General features: G+C 34.3%; 1 protein-coding gene across 1 annotated transcript in view; it reads left to right on the top strand.

The window, feature by feature from the left end:
* Nucleotides 1-22,781, top strand: part of LOC125049173 — a 66,100-nt gene extending 43,319 nt beyond the window's left edge. Inside the window, exons 6-15 of the mRNA XM_047648317.1 lie at nt 3,446-3,475; nt 4,242-4,355; nt 7,415-7,621; nt 9,558-9,677; nt 10,624-10,753; nt 12,251-12,492; nt 15,602-15,696; nt 18,408-18,626; nt 20,245-20,336; nt 22,169-22,781. Of these exons, the coding sequence (XP_047504273.1) occupies nt 3,446-3,475; nt 4,242-4,355; nt 7,415-7,621; nt 9,558-9,677; nt 10,624-10,753; nt 12,251-12,492; nt 15,602-15,696; nt 18,408-18,626; nt 20,245-20,336; nt 22,169-22,291 (1,372 nt within the window). The 3' untranslated portion in view covers nt 22,292-22,781. The remainder of the gene's footprint in view (nt 1-3,445; nt 3,476-4,241; nt 4,356-7,414; nt 7,622-9,557; nt 9,678-10,623; nt 10,754-12,250; nt 12,493-15,601; nt 15,697-18,407; nt 18,627-20,244; nt 20,337-22,168) is intronic.
* Nucleotides 22,782-24,286: the final 1,505 nt, after the last annotated feature.

Raw genomic sequence — 24,286 nt, 5'->3', positions numbered from 1 at the left:
TAGCTGGTTTCAAGTAGTGGTGGTGTGCAGCTAAATCCGCCTTTTTTTTATGGCTCTGGCACGGTTTGTGCATTAGCCAGCGTCAAGTATAAGATTTTTATAATTCGTGCTTTTTGCCTTAGAAATTCGACCATGTCCTCCATGTACGGTTTAGGCACTCGCCCGGTACCGCACAACCCTCCCAAAGGCCAAGAACAAATTTAAATAAAATTAAAACTTGCCCTCGAACCGGGAATCGAACCCGGTACCCCTCACCTAGCTGCCACTTAATAAGACCGCTAGGCTATGAGGCCCCATAATCCGCCTTTAATGACGATGAAGATACACTCATGAATGTCAGAAAAAATAAATAACTTAACTCATATTGAAAGCCAGTTCTAAATTCAAGGTTGTTTACAACTCGCGATAAAACTTCCCGTCTTTTAATCATCTGCTTGACATATATTCTATTTATAAACATCTCTATTCTCTGAGTATGATATATTCTTTCGTTTAGATTATCTAGATTTGTGGAGCAAAAGTGTCCATTAAAACACGAGAAAGCTATCTAGAAAGAAGATGCGAAAACTAAAAAGTGCACTTAAAATGGTTTCTTTAAAACCTTTCTCATCTCAAGAATGAAAGTCTATTGCAACATAAATTATTTTACAACTAACATTATTTATGTGTTATTCGAAGTACACATTGTATGTTTCAATGTTTTTTTCTTAATAGCTCTTGTACCTTTATTGTTTTGCCAGGTTGCCTAATATCTGTAAACTTGCTCGTATCTTACGCCTGCATATGTATTGTAATAAAATTCGAGCAGTGTTGGCCTAGTGGCTTCAGCGTGCGACTCTGATTAAAAAACCCACTTTCTTTCTATATTAATGAATATATAACGGTAAAGGAAAACATCGTGAGGAAACTTCCCTTAGACCCAAAAAGTCGAAGGCGTGTGTCAGGCACAGGAGGCTGTTCACCTACTTGCATATTAGATAGACAAATGATCATGAAACAGATACAGAAATCTGAAGCCCAGAGGTAAAAAGGATGTAGCGTCACTGATTTTTAATTTTTTACTGTAATAAAATTACGTATTAAACAACATTTCTTTATTCCTTGTTAGATAACTCGGTGTTTCGTACCTTTAGTGAGAGACTACCAAAGTCGATAATAATTGATATTTTAATTACAGAATATTTAAATGTTAATTATTGCTATCTATTGTGAAATTGATGTTTGCAAAATGACGCTGATTTTTATAAAATTTAATTTTTACAAAAATGTATAATTGTGTCCCTTTGTTTTTTCAATATATATTATGGGAATAGTAAAATATAATAAATGTTATCTTTATAAAATATATAATTCTACGTATGCGTTTGGGTGGCGCTCTGGATGGTTTAGATTAACAAATCAGCCCGGCAAATAGCGCTGAAGTCTGTAATTAGTTTATTTATCTGTACAGCAAATAAACAGCTGGTATATATAAATCTCCTGTGCATGTGTTTGTAATTAAACTCTGTCTAGCCGAGATTTTGATGAAATTTTTGTGTGTTCAAGTGGAGTCGAGAATGATTTAAACTATTAGATATTTTTTTTGTATGTAAGACGTGTGTACAGAACAACGTCTGTCGGATCCGCTAGATACTAGTAAACTCTCGACTATCCTAGTGAGTTTCTACCGATTCAAATTTAATGACGTGGAATAAGTGATACCTGTATCTCCATAATAAACATATTTTATTTCTTATTTTATAAGGCCTGAAAATTTTTGACGTGATAACGTCTTTAAAATCGTTTTAGTCGGGTGACATGTTCAGAAACTTGTGTCACACCAAAACCTCACGAGCGCGATCGCAGGTATAACGAGAGAGAGACGGACCGATCTCCCGTCTCATCTCGAGCGCTGCCAGTCATTCCGTGAAACTTGTCACGCGGAATCCTCACGAGCGGAGGCTGGCATAGCGTTCGAGTGAGTGGACCGATCTTCCGTGAATAAAACGATAGATGTAATTTAAAATTTGAAAAAATTGTTATCTTCATTAATTCCTTACTTCCCAAAAACTTATATCACCAATAAGACGTTATCACGTAAACATCTCGATCGTAAACCTACTTTACAAACAACCAATATTTTTTGTGTTAAAAATTGAAGAAATTGTACTGGGAACTGTCTTATCTATCAGATCTGTTCATAAAATGCAATTTTAAGAGATACAATCCGTAGATCATAAATTTTAAATCCGTTACAGCCGTTCCACTGTAATTGTATTATGAGCTGAGCTGATTTCATTTGCATAAAATTTATGAAACGTTGTTGGTATCAATTCATTACAAAATTATCACAATATCACTAATTAATTAAATAATGTGGCAGAGGTTTTTATTCATAATAATAATTTATCTAGCTTAATAATTTTTCAACTAAAATACAGTTTCTCATTCGCCCATAAACGTTTTGTCTTAGCTTTGATAGATCTTCTTAAGTGAAGATAAGACAGGCCCTTTGAGGTAGCCACAATGCTGCAAGATTTATGCCATTTACGAAGCTTATCATGCGTCTTGTTTCTGTTTGTCTCGTAAATGGGGCATGTGACATTTGTTTTGATTATCATTTTTATCGGCAAGTGTGTGATCTATCTGTTAACAGTAAAACCCCTATAAATAAATTTATATCTTAAGTAATAGTAGTGTGCTGTGTGGGCTTAGTGGCTTTAGCGTGCGACTCTCTTCCCTGAGGTCGTGGGTTCGATCCCCCGCTGTGCACCAATGGACTGTCTTTCTATGTGCGCACTTAACATTTGCCGAACGGTGAAGGAAAACATCGTGAGGAAACCGACATGTCTTAGACCCAAAAAGTCGACGGCGTATGTCAGGCACTGGGGGCTGACTTGCCTATTAGATTTAAAAATGATCTCAAACTCAAACTCAAAATATCTTTATTCAAGTGGGTAACCAAGTACACTTTTGAATCGTCAAGTTAAATTAATCATAAATTTACATTTACTACCAGTTCGCAAGTCAAGGGCGTAGAGCGGGTAAGAAGAACTGGCAAGAAACTTTCCGCCACTCTTTTTAATCGCCAAGTATTGTCATACAAATTGTTTGAACTGGAGCAATTCAATCCCAAGGATTAGGATCATTTAAGTAGTCCTCAAATTTATAAAAAGCTTTGTTGATTAATTTTTGTTTAACAAGGGCTTTGAATTTATTTAGTGATCATGCAACAGATTCGCAAAGATGAGACCAAGACCTAAAGAGGTTGTAGCGCCACTGTTTTATCCTAAGTAATACTAACTGGCCATAATGAAATGTTCCGGAATAGTTTTACTTGGAAATGAGTTCCGTCAGTTCTCAGGGGGAATCGAACTCAGGATTTGGCTTGATTTGTTGTTGTACTATCTTGACATTAATAAGGTTGAATGGAAGATGTTTAATTTATTTTACAATTAACACGCAGCACATATCGGGAAGATGTGATGTCAATAGGGTAAGTTGAAATTCCATTTCGTCGCTGTAGAATGATAACCTCGTCCAGAGAACCAAACATTTCAAGAAAAAAAAATGTTTCATTTCGTCAATTTTTGTTAAAATATTATTATGTGTTTTTGTCCATAGTTTTAGATGGTAAAAAGGACTTATTAATAACATGATTATACCAGTTAAATGACATAAGAGTCTCAGAATATAAAAAAAAAATGGTTTTTGGACATACGAGGCTATCATTCTACAGCGATGATTTGACGTTTCTGGAGAAATCAAAGTAAAACATGTTTTAAATGAATTATAACTTAGTCATAAAGATAAGATTACTTGAATTGTTACGTACGTATTTAAGTTCGCAAAGTTTAATTGGCAAATGATGTAGCTAAAATTGGGATTCAAATGAGTTAGAGTAAACTGAGAGTTATCGAGATTTGTGACTTATAAAATGAATGTTTTATTTATTATTTTATTTATTTATAAAAGCTTGCCAACGCTTGGCACATTAATACATTGACAGAAGAAAAATAAAATACAGTTTTCAATGTGTCAAGCAGTTACAGGCAAACATAGCATACAAGAAGTAATAAAATTAATTAATCAAAACAATAATAAAATTTAAACAAACACTAAACGAAAATCGCTCTCAAAGTCTGAGGTGAGCAACTATGGATGTCCAGATCCAGCTCGTTTAACAGACTGCTCAATCTGGATATCGGTGAATTGTTGTTATAACATGTACTCTATTTAAAAATTATTAAGTATTTCTGCAGAAATTCAAAACGCACAGACGGTTCGAGCAGAGCATCTATTTACGATCAAATCAACTCCGTTCTTCTCTTGTACATAATGAAGAGTGTCAAGGCCACGTCATCGAATCTGTGGAGGTAAGTGAATTGGAATCTTATTGCATTGGTATAAGGTTCTAATTATAATAGTTGGTTTTAAAGTTGAAAAGTTACGTTTTAAGTTTTGTATGAATTGTAAATCATAGGCTATTTATTTTAAGAAATGTTTAACCGTGTTTATATACGCGACAAAGACATAAGTTTTAAATGGCGTTTTAATTCGGAAAAGAGTTTTTCTTTAAAATCTTATGTTGTATATTAAAAAACGTATGTTGTTTTTATAATTTTATATTGTCGCTTGCTCTGGTTCGATGTAATACTAGCATGCATACATACAAATACTGTACTAAAATTGAAAGAAACATATGGAAATTATTTCTTCTATATTAATAATAATAACAATAGACCGTATAAAGCAGTAGCTGATGTAAAGCTTATAAACATTGTAAAAATAGATTAATAATCTGATTTATATGTTTGACACAAGTCGTCCTGTAAGTTTAACGATAACATCGTGAAGATTGGCATTTTAAGATCAAACAATCGACAAAGTGTCATCCACAGAAGGCTGTTAACTAAGTATTTGATTTTAAAATAACACAGCAACTAAATGGAATTTATTTCCGAGATCCAAAAATTTTGAAGCATATTTTTCGTTGAAGATTTTTCTATATGATAAACGAAGCGAATGAGACTTCATACAACGTACATTACATATTCTACAGAACTAAATCCAACTATGTTTTAGCATTTCCATTATGGTATATCTGTAGTCTGTCATCCCGTCTGTCCTATTACCTGAAGGCTTAGTTGTTATGCAGGGGATCAAGTTAATAAGCACATAGCAAACTATGCGTACAAATACCAACAGCCACAAAGCTTCGGAATTATGATATTTAATAAAGCTCTTTATTACATTAGCTTACATTTAAGTGAAAGAGGCTTTAAGGGGCTTAAACCAGAAAATGTTTTTTCATTTGATTATTAACATGTGTGCTTATTATTTCCATTAAGTTAATTATTATAACTGTTACCTCATTTGGCTTTATTAGTTGTTTATGATGTTTTTTTTTAATTTGAATTAAGAATACAAGTGAAATATATAACATACTAGCTGCCCCCGCGAACTTCATTTCTCCTTAATGCCTAGCTTACTAGTACATACCAACATGAACATTTTGCTATGCTACCACAGAGACTGTTCGGTTTTCCGGAATGTTTTGTTTTTAGGTTTTTATGTGTTTATCTCTATATAAACCTCAGACATCAAATTATAAGTTCTTATCTAACAAATAAAAATAGGGGTTGATCGTAGAGGGTAGATGAAAACTAAGGATTTTATGTATTTTTGTATGCTGTGTCATAAAAAAAAAATTGTCTATAAATTTTTTTTTTAAAACCCCTTCTCACTTGAAAAATATAAACATATAGTTTGAAAAATAGGTAGTAGGCGATTCTCACACTAATATGTATAAAAATTCATAAGAATCGGTCAAGCTGTTTCGGAGGAGTATGGGAACGAAAATTGTGACTCGAGAATTTTATATGTTAGATTATTATCATTTATTAGGAATTTTATTCATATTAGTCAGAGGCGATGATTTATCTATTTTTTTAAACAAACAAAAGTTACTTCACTTCAAACACTATATCTAACATACTATTAGTACGATTGTTGTCAAATTTATACACGTATCTTTTAAAGGTTAGGGCTAACTAAAAATTATATATTAATTGAATATAAGTAGCCGCTTTCAATGTAAACCTACGAAATTTTCAGCCCAATACGTTAGCCGTCATGCAAAGCACGAATTTAATTTAACACCAGTCTAGATTTAACGGGTTATTCCCTAGGAACTAGTTGCTGAGCTACTGAAAAGCGTGTGCTATGAAAGCGAAAGGGACAACATAAGTTGAAAAACGGGACAAGGGCAATTGAAAGCCTACAAAAATAGACTAAGAACTGTCTCGTTATTTCGCACAAACTTACCTTTGTTTTTCAGCTACTTTTACATGAAGTTTTAGTGTGTCATAAATTGAGTGACCTCATTTTGTTTGTTGTTTTCATCTCATTCTTCCTATTACCTCAGCTGGTTTAGTCTTTATAACGGAGGTGCTGGGTTCCAAGTATAGCAAAAAAATTTTTTTTTAAAGGACTCCTATATAGAAGACTATCAGCCACGCAATCAGGCAGATCTGTGGCCGAGAAGCTAGGCAGCAAATTCAAATTATGGGGCACTCGGAGCCCGCTGGCCCGCGGGACCCGCTTTGGCTTTTGTGCTATTTATCTTACTGACATTTGACAATTCTATTTAATAGTATTGTCTTTGATTAACATAACCTTTACACATTTAAAGAAAAAACTTTTTACCGGATTAAAGTTATGTATTATTATATAAATTTACAATTATTTGACATAATTTTAAATTTATCCGACATTTCGCGTGCTTTACAGCGTGCGTGGTCACGGTGACTGAAGACAAAAGGTGTTGGATACTTTTTTGATATCCAACTTTGGATGTAAAGCACGCGAAACGTCGGATAAATTTAAAATTATGTCAAATAATTGTAAATTTATAATAATACATAACTTTAATCCGGTAAAAAGTTTTTTCTTTAAATTCTATTTAAATATTTTATTATAATCTTTTATTGCTTGATAAACCGTTAGATTTTGTCTCCTTCTTCTCCCAATTAGGGTAATGTGATAACAAATACAAGGTGTCTCAAAAGAAAGTTCATATTTAGTTGTTCGATTTAAAAAAGAGTAAATTGTGCATTAAAAAAGTGTTTATTCATTATTAAAGTACACATTTTGGGAAGTTATTTCTTAAAAATAATACCGTCCAAATATAGACCCTCACGCGGCACTCATAACACCAATAAAATATAATATCGCTTTTATTAATTGATTATTTACAAATGTAAAGGCATGTATCACGAAAAATATCCAAACCACTTCAAAAACCAAAACTTGAATTTCTAAATTCATAAAATAGGTATTATGTCAATTTTACTAACACAATTGGCCATTGGAATTATGTTCACAATTTTTATTTGATATAAATGAATGATTTACATGTTGATAATGCTTTCAGACAGCTAACAGCATGCTATGAAATCTTAAAGTCAATGGAGGAACTATCGCTTGCGTTTCTGTACCCATTGGTTCTAGAAAGCTTGGAGACGAAGAACTTCTTCCTCCAGCTTCATTTGAAGCTGACCCTGGAGTACTTGGAATCTACTAAGCAATATCTTGATTTAGAGGGCTTAGACGCACGTGTGATTGACAAGCTATTGATAAGGTGAGCTGCTTAATATCTAGTGCTATTCATAAACTATAAAATAAAAACCAAAGAATTTTGTATTATCATATTGTTTTCTGTATAATAGCATTTCTACGTGTCGAGTCATCTACGGGAGTCGTAATAGTGAAATTAAATTTAGGATCCGAAACAAAAGGATTGTAAAACTTTGATAATTAACACTTAAATTATATTTTTTTATGATAATTAACACTTAAATTATATTTTTTTAAAGGTTTTTTCACATTTACATATTCTACAAGAGATAACGGAATGATAAGAACAAAACATTAAGTATTATAGCTGTTTTAAACCTTGACGTAATTGTAATACTAACATACGAACGTGATTTTGTAGTTTTAACAATTACAAAATACAAAAATTATACATTACATACACTAAAATAATAGCCTTTTTATGATATTTTTTTATATATAGACATATCATGTATTACAAACAAAAACACACACACATAAACACACAAAATAACAATAATCAAAGAAAAAATATTAAATAAAAAATATAATAAGATATATATAAAAAAAACAACAAAAACCGTTTTCCCATTCGGTTCGTTTCAAGTGTGCAATGCGTGTGTGCTGTGGATGTAATTGGCCCTGGCTCAGCATTATGCTGAGGAGCAGAATGTTCCACAGCGCTGGTCATTCTGCCAGAGACCACAGCAGGTAGTTTGCGCCTCAGTTTTTCATGTTAAATCAAATGCTATTTGAATGAAAACACTACTTAAATATACTTTAAAATCCTACGTTTGTTGTATACTAAGTTGGAAAAATCCACACTTTTATAATCCCCGATAAAAAGATTAAATACTTTGAACTCGCAACAACAGGCTTATGAAATAAGATCGATTGTTTTATCGTTTGTCTCATTGAGTCATGTGAGTTTTCTCCCACTATTTCATAGTAACATTACCTTAGTAGTTACGTGTCAATAAGCCTTTAGGACATTTGACTTCCGAATGTATTAGGATTTTTAGTTCTCTGCTAAAACGCAAGCAAATAAACCAAGGGAAGAAACCGGCTTCAACCTTTTAAGCTTAGACCTTAGAATAATAAAGGTTGCTCAGATCCTAGCTGAAGGTTAAATTTAAAACATCCAATGTCGTGTTCCGCTATATGTATGCAACTTATGTTGTTAATGCGTGTATCAACTTTGATTATTGATTAGTGCAGGTGATTAGTGATTAGGAGAAAGCAAGTGTGGACAGCGACTGATTAGTGCAGATGATTAGTTGGCTGCGTAGTAACGTGATTAGAAGTTCTATTTTTTTGCGAGCGAACTGCGAGTAGCCACATCGCGTGCGCCCTTCCTTCCCCCTCACTCGCAGCGTGCCGTCCATAACACGTCTGGATAGCAGGACTGTTCGGTCAACCTGAGAGCAAAGTAATATTCCGTCGTATCTTCAGCAGCCAATTCCTTATAGAGTTGGTAGCTTGCGCCATGAATGGGTTTTCTATTAATCCATTTTCGAACTCATACTTTTCTTGGTATTGCAAGTTCAGCTTCCAAAATTTCTTCGGTTTCAGATAGCACCGCGTTTAATGCTTTTTTCAGTACTTCTTCCAATTGCAAGCGCGCTTCTCGTTCGTCCAAATTTGCTGATCGACAGCTATCGACAACTGAATTTACTTAACAGAGCCACTAAATAATAATTGGACACTACTTGCACTACACACCTGCACTAATCATCCTCAATTACTAATCACTTGCACTCGCAATAATCAAAGTGAATACAGGCCTTTAGTAATATTTTCAGTATTTCAAGAGAATAATATTTCTATAATACTGTACAGTGCACAAAAAATTCACCCGGCGCCTATATTTTGAATCAACAGAATATATGAATGAATTCAAAAACTTGCAAATCAAACTTTACAAACCTCGTTCGAAATTCAATTTAATCAGATTTTTCCAGCTACAAATCAAGAGACGGCTTAAAGTTCGAGGAAGGCTCGGATCGCTACTTTGTTGAGGAAACGATTAGCCACTTGGCTCAGCTGAGGGCCGTACAGGAGGATTTGTGGACTTATGTCAGGCAAGACATTTATACCTTAATTGCTTTCGTTAGTTAACGGGATTTATTACCATGGTAACGGTATATGGAAATCATTTAATTTTAAGGTTTATGAATCTCACCTTTTCTTTCGTGGGAAATTGCGATAGACAATCCCCTTCCGCGAAAAGAGTGTTGGCATAGTGGCTTCAGCGTGCGACTCTCATGCCTGAGGTCGTAGGTTCGCTCCCTGGCTGTGCACCAATGCACTTTCTTTCTATGTGCGCATATAACATTCGCTCGAACGGTGAAGGAAAACATCGTGAATCCGGTTTGCCTTGGACCAAAAAAGTCAACGGCGTGCGTCAGGCACTGAAGGCTGATCACCTACTTGCCTATTAGATTGCCAAATGATCATGAAACAGATACAGAAATCTGAGGCCCAGACCTAAAAAGGTTGTAGCGCCATTGATTCATTGATATCCTCCCGCGGCACGGTTGCCTGGTGGTGAAGGGTTATGTGGGACTCGCTCCTATGCACCACTAAAACCCCATGGTGCTACCAGCAATCGCCCGTGGCAGGACACGGTAACATCGTAGCCTTGTCCGCATCCCTTCTTCCTTTGGTTTATCAAAGGAATGACAGTATCAGTTACCATCAGGCCTCTGGCCTCTTTGCACCCTGTTCTAACAAAGCCATGGGCTTTCAAAATAATTCATAATTATGTAGCCACTTTTGAAAAATCGCAAATTTAACTATAACTGTGTCTCTGAGAGTTAAATAACTGCAAAAAATAATATCTGTAATAAACCCATCCATCCTCTAAAAATAAATAGAAGTCCATATTTGGGGTTTTATTACCCCATAACAGTCTTTTCATTTATAGTTTCCACAACAAAGGAATGCTGTCAAACCCTATAGAGGAATATCGCCCAAACCATAGACTAATGAATTTCGATTCTTAAATAAAACTTATTATATTTTTAGGGGTTCGGTGAATAGTGAAATGTGGTCAGCGAGATGGACACTGTGTTTTGGGATCGTAGTTTTGATACTTGTATTGCTGGTTTCACCACTATTGATACTTTTACTACGGTATACAATTAATACTATTCAGGTAGGTCTAATTGTTTTTATATTTATGACTTAGTTTAGATCGAAGGTAATAGAAAGGAATTGTATTTTTGTAACGAATAAACACAAAATCTACTGGATCGTTTTCAAAAATTATTTTATCATTAATTTAAATGCTACATAATTCCTGAATATTAAATAAATATTCTCCAGCCGTGTGAGACCGGGATGGGCATTTAGTATAACATATATTTATTTATTCACAAAAATAAATAGACTATCCCAACAGTGTACAGTGGTATCCATACTAAGCCAATACGATAATGTCGAAAACATTAAAGATAATAAAATATTCAATGTTATAAACATAAGATACACAATATGGCTACTGTGAATTCACTCTGCGAACATATAAATATACATATTTGATATGTGTGTGTGTACGCCGTTATTTAACGGCCGTAATGTAGCGTTGGGTGACGTAACCCATACGTTGTCTATAAATATCGGTGTAGGTTTCCTAGATAACGTTGAGTGTCACCGTAACGTCAAATAGCGGTGCTGTCATTTGCATGACGGCCGTCATAGCGGTGATAAACATTAGTTCAACGTTTTTCGCGTGTAGTGGTGTTGATATTTAATTGATACAATGAGTGGAAACGTGACTTGGACGAGCGAAAATGATGTTTTTTTGCTTTATGTTAAAAAGTAAAGACGGCCGTTATTAACAACCGTAAAATGACGGCCGTTAGTTAACGGCACCGCTTTTCTTGGAAACCTAAGCTTAAGGGCCATAAGATATTAAGTCAACTCAGTCATTTTAATGTAGTTTATATTTGATAATCGCTAGTATACTTAATTATACAATTTCATTATTAACTAGATTTCGACTATGTATTTACGTGTTGTTCCACCATGCCTCCTGCTGATAGAGGACAAATCTTTGTTTTTGATTTTTATTATTATTATTACATTACTTAAGATGTCATGTGGAACATGGTGTAATGGTTGCAGCTCCTTACAAACGCTGTGTAAACCAAAAAACTCGGCGATTAAAAATAGTGGCGGAGAGCTTATTGCCAGTTCTTCTCTTCCGTTCTACGCCCTTGATTTGAGAACTGGCAGTAAATTTAAAATTAAAAGCATTTAATATCTATTTCTTTTTTTGACGTTCATAAGTGTACATTGTGTTACCTACATGAATAAATGATTTTCATTTGATTTGTTTAAAAATTATTGTATTTTTTGTTCGCGCTCTTTATTTTATACTCTGCCTTGTAATGCGGTGTAATATATTAACCACTGCATAATACATGATTCAGTGGCGTAAAGTTATTATATATTACACTGCGCAATCTTTTATGGGACTTGGTTTTAAACACTTTTAAATTTTTTGCCAAAGAGTGTGCTACTTTTCTCACGTTTCATTCCTTTATTATAAAGGCTCGAACACCCGACTCGGGGGTCGAGAATCGAACGCTTAATAACCAAGCTATGAATTGTTACATTTAAATAACCAAATATCGCTTTACCGTTTCAGAAATTCACAGAATCAATAGAAATAAGTACACAAAAATTAATGGCAGAAAAGCAGAAGAGTGACTTGCTCTTATCAAGGATGCTGCCTCTCCCAGTATTAAGAAGGCTTCGTGCACAAAGGACCGTGCCCGCGGAATCTTTTGACGCAGTCACTATATACTTCAGTGATATCGTTGGATTCACGAATATATCTGCGAATAGTACGCCTATGGAAGTGATTAATATGCTCAATATGCTTTATAAGTAAGTAGAATAACTCATACCAAGTTATATAGTAGTGTCGAAGAGAAGTTCTCCTACAAAGATGACCAGTTTTTTAAGTTCCCTTCCCAAAACCTTCGGTAAAGCCTTTGCCTTTATATAATTTAATGATTTTATAAAACACTAGCTGATCCGGCAAACGACGTTATGGATGATAATTAGGGATTATTTGTATTTTTTAATGCTGTATCATAAAAAAATAAAACAATAAAAAATTATCTAAAAATTAAAAAAAAATTAGGGGTGGACCCTTAACATTTAGGGGGATGAAAAATAGATGTTGTCCGATTCTCAGACATACCCAATATGGACACAAAATTTCATGAGAATCAGTCGAGCGGTTTCGGAGGAGTTTAACCACAAACACCGCGACACGACAATTTTATATATTAGATATATCCTTCGCTCCCTAGTGTAATCTACAGAGATTATAATATTTGTATTGTAACTGGGAAGTCACATTAATAAAAAAATAAATCAGTGGCGCTACAACCTTTTTAGGTCTGAGCCTCAGATTTCTGAATCTGTTTTATGATCATTTATCAATCTAATAGGCAAGTAGGTGATCAGCGTCCAGTGCCTGACACACGCCGTCGACTTTTTGGGTCTGACATGTCGGTTTCCTCACGATATTTTCCTTCACCGTTCGATTGGTGCACAGCCGGGGATCGAACCTACGACCTCAGGGATGAGAGTCGCACGCTGAAGCCACTAGGCCAACTGCTCCATAGGGAAGGCACATAATATAAAATTAAATTAAAAATATTAATCACGATGTCGATTATAAATATATAAGAATTTTTCCTCGAATTTGATTATGTTCTCTTTGGAGTAGGGAATTTTGGCTAGTTAAAATTTTATGTTGGCGCGGTAGATAGTACCGGTGACCACACTGCTTTCCTCGCTGTTTGTCGCAGTTTTAAAAGTTTTAAAATTTATTTTATTTATTCATTTTTAATGATTACTATTATAACTATGAAGGCCATTCGATTGAGGCGTAAGATGCACATTTTACAACTTCTATTTAATGTTCTTTTTAATCCTAAAACTCCTAGTTACTTAAAGCAAAATTTTATGTTTCTCTCTGGCGGTAGTTTTGACTTGCGTTCTCTAGACAACCTAATTCTTGAAACTCCTATTCATAAAACTGAATTCTATCACTCCTCCTTTACTGTGCAAAGTATTCTGCTATGGAATTCTCTTCCAATTGACATTAGACGAGCTCAGCTTAAATTTATTCAAAAAGCTTCTTTTTGATCATTTTCTTTCTGCCTCGTAATTAGCTGCCTCTGCTTATATATATTAATTATTGTGATTCTGTTAACCTTTTGATTGTATTTAAAATTTTTGTCTATACATACTTTTATTTATTATTATAATTTTTCCTTTAGACTTTATTTTAGTTACAGTAACGGGTTATTTTGAGGTTTTTTTTTGTTAATAATTTTTGTAATTCTTATACTCTACCCTCTGTAGGTGTTTCTTTTTCATTGTTCACATTAGGGTTGCCTGGAAGAAATCGCTTGTTAGCGATAAGGCCGCCCGTTGCCTTATAACTTTTGTAACATGTTTTTTAGTATTTTTGTTATGTGTATGTTTGTGAATAAGGTAATAAAGCATAAATAAATAATAAATAAGTAGGTTAAGAATATTGTAATATTTTTTTTATATTGTATATGTATATGTTATTATTTGGTAAGGTAATATAATATAGTTGAAAATCACATCAACGAAAGTACTTTATTGTTCTTCTTGACATAATATTGATTACATTACAGTAGGTACATACAATATGAGTAACCTAAAATTTTACCGTAAGGGACGACGCGGGGCATCGCTAACTTGTGTTCACCTAGCTAAGACTTAACGACGCTGGGCATCGGTCAAGAAATGCTACTGAAGATCCACGAGTAGACGACCCGGTGGGCTATCGTACTCGCAGACCTCTATCTAGCGATTGCTACAAGCTTTTTTCTGAAACGGAATCTCGCTGTAGGCCTTAAGGGCCTTGACAGCTCATCTTAGGCTGTTATGGCGAGCGTAGCTCGGCCGGTATGGGCTGTCTTACGCGACTAATGCAAGGGCGTCTCCTGCGAGACTTGGACCTCGGCTGCGTAGGTTCAATCGCCTGAAGGGCAGGACCGAAGCTCACTGGAGTGAACGCAGTACTTTTTGTTCTGCGGTGTGGGTGGCTTAATCTGTGATTGGTTACCTCCGACAGACCGTAACGTGCCACGAGCGTGTGCACGTGGCCGTAGTGTGCTATTGTTTACGTCAATGCGTGTTTGTAGCATTCCAATTATAATTATAACACTATTCGTGTGTATTTACTATACAGGAAATCGTGTAATTTATTTAGAAATACATTGCGATATGCATTCCTAAAACAATATATATATTTGTTTTGTATATTAAACTAAAACTAACATTTCTCACCTTCAAATTGCTCAATATAAAGTAATTAAATTGCTTTTTCATTAACCATACTTAACTTCTAGACAAAAAGTCTACAGTGAAACAAAACTCATGCATATAAAACAATTATTTCAATACAATACCAGCAATGAACAAAATTCTAAATAACTATATACACACTAAGATTACCTACTTTCACTAAAATAAATCAAATTCAGAAGCGCAATTCACGACGCCCTCATCTAATTCTACCTAAGTTTAGAACCAATAACGGTAACAAACATTGAGCGTTGGGGGAGAGCTGCGGTATAATAGACTTCCACAAAATATAAAAAGTGCAGACAGCCTGGCAATATTTAAATTTAGACTAAAAGACCATTTCTTGAGTGATCCCAGTTACCTGCGTAAATGAAAGTCCATCCAAGTTCTACTTCGCTAATTGATCCTTTAAGCTCTTCAATGACCCACGACGTGACAAATTGTATCTTTAGTATATAAGTTCTCATGTAAGTGACTATTGTCTGTTATGAGAATAAATGAATGAATGAATTCCTTAACCCTTGACCGTTCGTTTCTTTACTTGAAAAGTTACAGAACCATTTCTAAAGACCATATGTCCCTATACAACATAGTAACGAAGATAATTTTGGTAAAATAATTGTCTATATAATTTCAGGATGTTCGATGATAAAATAATGCAGTATAATGTTTACAAAGTGGAGACAATAGGAGACGCTTATATGGTAGTATCGGGACTTCCACAGCGGAATGGTAAGTTTTTCCAGCATCATTTTAAGAACGAATTAAGAAAGGATAGATAGACAATTTATTCGTTCGATGAACACACATCGCTAGTGTCTCTTGGCATAATATTATATGATATCCGCCATTTTAACTTACTAGGTCACTTTTAGAGGTTTTGCTCTTTCAGCCGTCCATTTAATATATCAAATGCTATATTACCTAATTATATAATATATAAAGCAATAAACTGTTTTTAAATATAATTTGAGATATATTGGTTATATTTTAATTGCTATTCTATTGAATTAGTATATTATGCAAATGTAGAAGATAGGGAAATTAAAAACGATTTAAGATAGTATATGCATTACAAGACTTTATTTGCTTCTGACCATGTCTATAGTAAAATCGTTTAACTGGGCAAACCAACTTTTATTTAAATTAACTAACACGCTTGCACTAATTTTATTAATTAGTAATTATATTGTACCTACTATTTATTTATTTATTATTAAACACTATTCTTTATTTAATAATAAATAAATAAATATTGTACCTACAGAGTAGAATTTTATCCTTCGACTGTTTTATCAGGGCGTGGTTGAAGGTTGCCGAAACTGTACGGTTCGTGGGCCATAGGAGTGCTTTAAATAAGATTTTTCTTTACTCTATATTGACCACACGCGTATAACAATAAAATAAGAGCAATAATAAAATGTTAATTGCTATGTAACGAATGAATTCAATTTAACAGTCAAAGAGAGTGCCTATGTCTGGCTATGGGTGTATCTCCGACGATTTAGCAAATCGTAACCCTTATAAGTGATCAAAATGTACAGCCATGGCACGTACATAGGAAATCATCGCTTGTAAATGAGCAAAATGTATAGCCTTGACTCGTACAGTCACAGGAAAGGCAACCACAAAAACAAATGCCGCCGCTGACGCTGAGCGCGGTGGTAATTTTTTCCTGGTAAACCAAATTGGTCTAATGACAGTAATCTAACGAATTATTATGAGCGGAATACGATCTAATTCGGTATTTATTAGTAAATTTGAAAGGCACCTTCACATGCGAGGCGAAAATTATGCCTTTATTCGTTACATTTTTACTTCTTTTGAGGAAGATGTGTTCATTTTATTTACACAACGGTCTAGAACAGTGTTTCCCTTTATTTTCCCATGCCCCAATTTAACCTTTCTGAAATCCTTATGTCACACATATAATTTTTTAAATTAAAAAAAATGACTTGATCACTTATTAACTTAAATTTGAAGTAATTACTGGGAAACTGTTAACGAAACACAGTAAATTAATTTAACATAATTTTAATAAATTTTCGAATAGCCCCCCTTAACAATCAAATTTACGGCCCCACCGTTCAAGATCCGTTGAATATAATTTGGTTTAACAATTGAGCCATGAATTTAATAGACAAGCTATCTGTTGTAAAATTTTAGCTTAAAAATATACATTCATAAACTTTATTCCTTACGTTCATAACATAACTTTAATACAAAATTTGCGATATTAAGGATATTTTTGTATGTAAGATTTTAACTCACACTATGTACGAATAGCGAGTACATACAAAGAAAAGTCCATTGATTCAGGGGCTTGAGTCAATATTGCTTTTTAAAAATGTATTTTGTAATGCACTAAAATGTACGTTATTCGTTAACGTTACGGTAATTGATCATCGGTAAAGCGCATTATTATTATTATTCGGCATTATATCGCTGAATCAACAATACGAACATCTGAAAGGAGAAAAATGGATGCTCTGGAATTGTGGTGTTAGAGGCATTCGCCTAGGATGGACAACAAAAGAAACAAACGTGTCCATACTAAACGATACAGGTAAAAAAAACTTATTGTGACTGGCAAAATAGAGGGCACCAGACTTCGAAACCGATCCCCAAATTAATGGACCGATCGAGTAAAGGCCCTTACTGGTCTCCATCACCGAGGCGCAGAGAAGACGACCTTCAAGAATCGGAAAAGAAAAATACGTGATATCGAGCAACTTGAACAACAATACTTGGCGCGACCAAAACTTTGAAGATATAGATTAAGCACGGACCTATTTCGAGACTTTATGATATTTAGGTATTCTAATTAGCATTCGCCTCAAGCCGTTTTCGATAAAGATATGGACCCTCTGAAACCTAATTTGGATCAGTCTTAACTGAACTTTTTAATTAATAAGTATGATCTCGTGACACTTCTACATTGAGGGGTAACCAAGATGCCGCAAGCGTCTTTTAAATCTATTTCTAACGGCGCGTGTTTTATTACATATAATATTATGTAATTTTTTTGGCATTAATTAATATCGATTTGGTCAGGATTATACAGCTCTACCCCTGCAGAGTTATAATTTATTTGCGGCTGATGACCCCATCTAACCCCTATTGCGTTTGATCCACGACTTTTTGGCCACCCTGTACAGTGATCGCCGTCGCGGAAATAATTTGTAACCTAATTTTAGAAAAAAAGACGTCATTGTTTGACGTCATTTGGTTAATCATTTAAAATGGGTAATTTTATAAATTCTAAACATAATATTAGTGGTTTTACCATAATTGTATTGTGAAATGGTTTCCTTGATTGAATTTACATTACAAAATTAAATTATATGTTTCTGGACTGTAAAAAACGTGAAAAAAATTCTATGACACTTTTTTACTTTTGATGTAACAATTCTCTTTACTCAACTTCAGGAATTCTCTTTTAGGAAACCTGCATGCGTCAGAAATTGCAGATATGTCTCTATCTCTAATGAGAAGTCTGGAAGGCGCCAGAGTTCCCCACAGACCCGAGGAGTTCCTTCGTATTCGAGCTGGCGTGAACACGGGACCGTGCGTGGCTGGTGTCGTAGGCACAACTATGCCACGATACTGCTTATTCGGCGATGCTATTAATACAGCTAGCCGTATGGAAAGTACCGGAGAAGGTATCTAACAACGATTAAGAAATTCAAAATCATTTATTCATATAGGTAACACTTCTAATTTTACATTTACTGCCAGTTCTCAAATCAAGGGCGTAGAACAGAAGAGAAGAACTGTCATTAGACTCACCGCCACTCTTTTTAATCGCCAAGTTTTTTGTTTTACACAACGTTTGTAAGGAGCTGCAACCATGACACCATGTTCCACATGACATCTTAAGTAAATAATAATAATAAAACAAATTAAAAACAAAGATTTGTTCTCTGCAGCAGGAGGCGTGGTGCAATAGGCACGCACTTACATTCTCGTGAGAACAACACGCAAAGAGAAACTTCAATTAAAATAATTTTTTGTCAGAGAATTTACGACGATTCATTTAATACATGAAATGACAATCAAACAGAGACAAGTAGAACATTTAAAAGTAGATTACGAAACTGTTTTTATTCCTAAGTTATAAAACACTGAATAACGTAGACTAGATGCTAGAATTCAGTGTATTATTTATTATGATATAAGCTCATTTGGTTAATTGTAACAATAGTTGAAACGCAAGTTGATGGATTATTAGTATGTTAAAAAATACTTTTTATTCTTAATTTAGGTATTTCTTTAGGATAATAATATGTAGTTAATAAATTAAAGTTTCTACAAACAATACGTCTGCCACATAAGCTAGAAATCGTCGCTCGAAAATATTTCTCTGCGATGTAGAATGAGGATAAAATGAAATATACATAAATCCAATTATGTGACGAATTATTACACTTTCCTTTACATATTTACTATGAATATGACTATTATATCGTTAAAACCTAAACATAACAATCAAATATACAGTATTTAAAATTTTCTCAACCTTCACAGTAATAATAAACATTAATAAAAATAAAATTAAAACTAATTTAAAAAGTTTGGGCCCTGTGGCAGTATACCTTTAACATTGGCAGCATTTCCTCGTTATATTTCGATACTTATTCGTTGAGCGAGGAAAGCACCAGCTCTGGGGTCACCGGTACTATCTACCAGGTCCCAACTTAAACTTTTAATTAGCGCCTATGCACTTGAACCCCACGTCCCAAGAGTCTGTATGTATATGTAAGTTTTTGCCAATGACTTTATCCACTATCTACAAAAGATAACAATAAGTGGAACAATTATTTTTTTTATATTTTTTTCTAGAACGGGGGCAAACGGGCAGGAGGCTCACCTGATGTTAAGTGATACCGCCGCCCATGGACACTCTCAATGCCAGAGGGCTCGCGAGTGCGTTGCCGGCCTTTAAAATGAATTATGTTTTTAGTTATTATCATACATGGTTATACAGCCCCTAGTAGGCCTTAGCCTCCACAAGTATATTTCGCTGTCGCATTCTATTTAGTGTTTCTTGCGTCCAACTTCGAACCCCTATTGTTTTGAGGACCTTGACTCTATCATACCAACGCAGCTTCGGTCTACCCGATTTTCTCTTGCCATCAGGTTGTGAGTTCGAAAGGACCTTGGGGTTCTGTCGTCCGCCAATCGGTGCACATGTGCCAACCACTTAAGTCATTTCATTTTATGAATACCGTCTATCGTGGTTATCTAGTTTTTAATTAAAAATATGTGATACATTTCCAGCAATGAAAATTCACATTTCCCCGACAACCAAAGATGCACTTGACGAGATTGGAAATTACGTTGTGCAATCACGAGGGCTGGTTGATGTTCAGGTAAAATAATTCTATATATCTATATATATAAAATTCTAGTGTCACAATGTTCGTCCCATACTCCTCCGAAACGGCTCGACCGATTCTTCTTATTTTTTATGCATATTCAGTAAGTCTTAGAATCGGCTACTATTTATCTTTCTAATCCTTAAGTGATAAGGGGTGTTCACCCCAAACTTTTATTTATATTTTGAAACAATTTTTTTTTGTTTTTGTTTTAATTTTTTTATGATATAGCATGCAAAAATATAAATAAGGGTTGTACCTTAATTTTCATCTATCCTCTACGATCAACCCATATTTTTCATTAAATAGTTATTTTAATTTTACAAAAAAATGTTTCCTAGATAATATACATGGCAAAACAACGTTTGCCGGGTCAGCTATATAGCTGTATACACATATAATATTAGATATATATATATAATTAAACTTTACTCATGACAGAAATGTGAGCTCCGGAAGCCCCTGTGTTGTGGGTAGATTACAATTATTCTAGAGTTTTTAAAAATTGACTTGATGTATTACTTTTGGAAAAAATGTATTATTCAATAAATGATTATTTGCGTGAGACACTGTAGGGGATATAAATTTAATAACGTATGATATGTACGATACAAATAATTTAAGAATTGACCAATTCATATATTGTGCCATTGTGTGCGCCATTGTGTGTGGCAGAATATGCGAACTTACGATTGTACCACCTTACACATTTTTGTACCATATTCTTGCAATAAAGTATTATTATTATTAAAACAAAAGTCCTGTTAGACGCGTGGGGTTTTTCCTTTTGTTTTGTTTTTGGCAATTGTTGCTTGGCAAAAACATGCGTGTAAATGTGTGGTTTTTCATGATAGCTATATTTCAAGCTTACCATTACTGGCTAGGAACACAACCATAATAATAAATACGGTACTATTATTATTATTATTATCCTTGTTTAAAAATATCTTCCTCGACAATTGAATAATTAATTTAATTTAAAATCAATGGTTTTGATACTCGTATAGTTACTTCCATGCGTAAGATGTGCCCGCATAATTTGTACATATTTAGTTAAGTATCCAAGAATAAGGATAAATACATAATTATTTCCCAAGGTTGTTATATCTTCACATTTCGAACCGGTTCAACAGTTTAAGCGTAAACGATAACAAAAAACACATCACAAATACATTCCTAACAATTACGTAGATTACTAACTAGTGGAAAAAAGAGTCAAAAGTTTTACATTTAATGCTACTAGAGTCTTTCATTTATAATTTAAGGGTTACTTACAGATTAAGGATCACCTATTCATAAGTTAAAACAGATTTTGAATCTTAATGGTTAAATTTTGTATCACAGTTGCTTTAAAGAAATGTATGGAAAACTCTTTTTTTAATCCTAATTAATTTGTAACTTTACTAGCTGACCCGGCAAACGTCGTTTTGCCATGTATATTATTTCTAGGACACATTTTTTTAGTTCAATAACTAAACTATCTACTATAAAAAATTGGGGTTGATGGTAGAGGGGTGACAATTAAGGGTCGTATGTTTTTTTTGAATACTGTATCATAAAAAATAAAAACAAATAGTTTTGTCAAAAAAATCAAAATTTAGGGGTGGGACCACCCTTAACATTTAGGGGCATGAATAGATGTTGTCCGATTCTCAGACTTACTGAATATGCATAAAAAATTTCATAAGAATCGGTCGAGCAGTTTCGGGGGAGTATGGGAACGAACATTGTGACACGAGAATTTTATATATTAGATAGTGAAAACACTTCAAATTAACTAGAGATTAAATAGTGTTGTTTTAAAACAGTTTTTTTTATGTTTTCAGGGCAAGGGCGTAATGGAGACGTTTTGGCTCTTAGGAAAAAAAGATGAGAAGATAGAAAGCCCCAAGTGTGTTCGATTGCAGGATTACGACCAAAATGTTCTAGAACTATTAATCAGGTCTTAAAGACTAGTTAAGCGACCCTAGATTTTCTTTTCTATGTGCTCAATAAACACTTCCTCTCAATCTAGAGGAAAAGATCGCGAGGATACCGACATGTCTGTGACTCAAAAATTGACACTTGTCAGGCACAGATGGCAAGAACTTTGGCCAAGCCCCATACAGGGTTATAGCGCCACTCAAGTATTATTATTAATAAGGTCTTAAAAAGGTCTGGCACAAAAGACACTAAAGTTTAATAAAACTGAGTAATTTTGAATTTTAGTTTCATCATTATTGTTTTCTAGTCAAAGCTGTATCAAGTAAGTCAATTTTTTAGTTGACCGAGGCAACGTTGGAGTTGCTAAGTACTTGGAATATGTAGGGGTCCAAAACTGGATACTAGCGAAAGCTATGGCCTATAATTGATGACAATGACAGATAATTGTCGCTAAATTAGAATTATTAATTAAAATTATTTATTTTACTTTAAATAATTGTACAGACTAGACTTGGTGTTTTAATTAGTACATTGTAAACATAAATTAAATTAAGTATTTGGTGTCTTTTGAGCGAGGGCCAGTATTTTAAATTGTCTGAAAGTATCTCAATTCTACCCTTGTTCACAATAAATCCAATTGAACGTTTCATTTGTTTTATTAATCAGAATTATTAATATTAAAACTCTTATATACATATTTTTTAGCCATTTTCATTTGACCTGAGTCCTGAGCGACGGATTGGCACGGCGGTCTTGATACTTTTTAGTGGGGCAAAGACTTTGCTGAGGTGTCATGGGTTTTTAAGAAAGATTCATCTTCGATTTCATCACAGGACCTCCGAAGAAGTGGCATACCGGGACTCTGCTAACCACTACTGTAGAAAGAGCATTGCAATTCGCGACCTTTACGAGATTTTTGTCAAGTATCCGTCACGTGTCAAATGTTAATCTCATTTTGATAGCTAGGATGTAAGGACAATTTGTAATAAAATCCACTACACAAATTCTATTCTAACGATTTTTTAATTTTCATAAAAAGATCCGTCTAATCCACTATTAAGTTAATTATTTGAATTATTAGGTCCTTACATATGAAATTGGCGTTTTGTATGGGAGGAACAAAAAGTCGAATATTTTTAAATATAATATATTTAATTAATCAAAGTATGAACCATTGTTTTCTATGCCCTTTTGCCATCTCATAGGTAGTTCATTGATCCCTTTACTAAAAAAAACAGTCGGACGGGAATCAATAAAATCTGTGAAGGCGATTTGGACTGCCCCATCAGAGTTAAATTTTTTCCCTTGCAAGAAGTTGTCCAAATTTCGAAAAAAAATGGTAATCTGTTGGAGCAAGGTCCGGGGAGTACGGAGGATGTCTTAGACATTCCAATTGAAGCTCTTCTAATTTGGTAGCCATCTGTTGTGCAGTGTGTGGTCTAGCGTTGTCGTGAAGTAGCAGTGGCGTAGAGCGATTGACCAGCCTAGGTTGTTTAGCCGCTAGCTTTTCCATCATGGTTTGCAATTGCTGACAATAGACATCAGCCGATATAGTCTGGTCAGATTTGAGAAAACTGCAATGAACAATACCGGCACTAGTCCACCAAACGCTTACAAGTAACTTTTGGGGTTAATTTTCGCTTGGGGCAGGATTACGCTGGCTGGCCAGGATCCAACCATTGTGCTGAGCGCTTCCGATTATTGTAAAGAATCCATTTTTCATCACAGGTAATGATTCGGTTTAAAATACCTTCATTATTGTGCCGGTTCAGTAATGTAACGCAGCAGTCGACGCACTTTTGCCGGTTTGCTTCAGTCAATTCGTGAGGTACTCATCTTTCAAGCTTTTTAATCTTCCCAATTTGCTTCAAGTGAATTAAAACAGTTTTATGACTAACACCGCAGTCTGCAGCTAACTCGGACGTGGTTTGCGATGGATCCGCTTCCACAATAGCCTTCAATACTTCATTATCAACTTGGGTCTCAGGCCGTCCACGGGGCTTGTTCTGCAGGTCGAAATT

Source organism: Pieris napi, chromosome 4 (genome assembly GCF_905475465.1).
Source record: "Pieris napi chromosome 4, ilPieNapi1.2, whole genome shotgun sequence".
Lineage (NCBI taxonomy): Eukaryota > Metazoa > Arthropoda > Insecta > Lepidoptera > Pieridae > Pieris > Pieris napi.
This window is presented reverse-complemented; position numbering and strand designations above follow the sequence as displayed.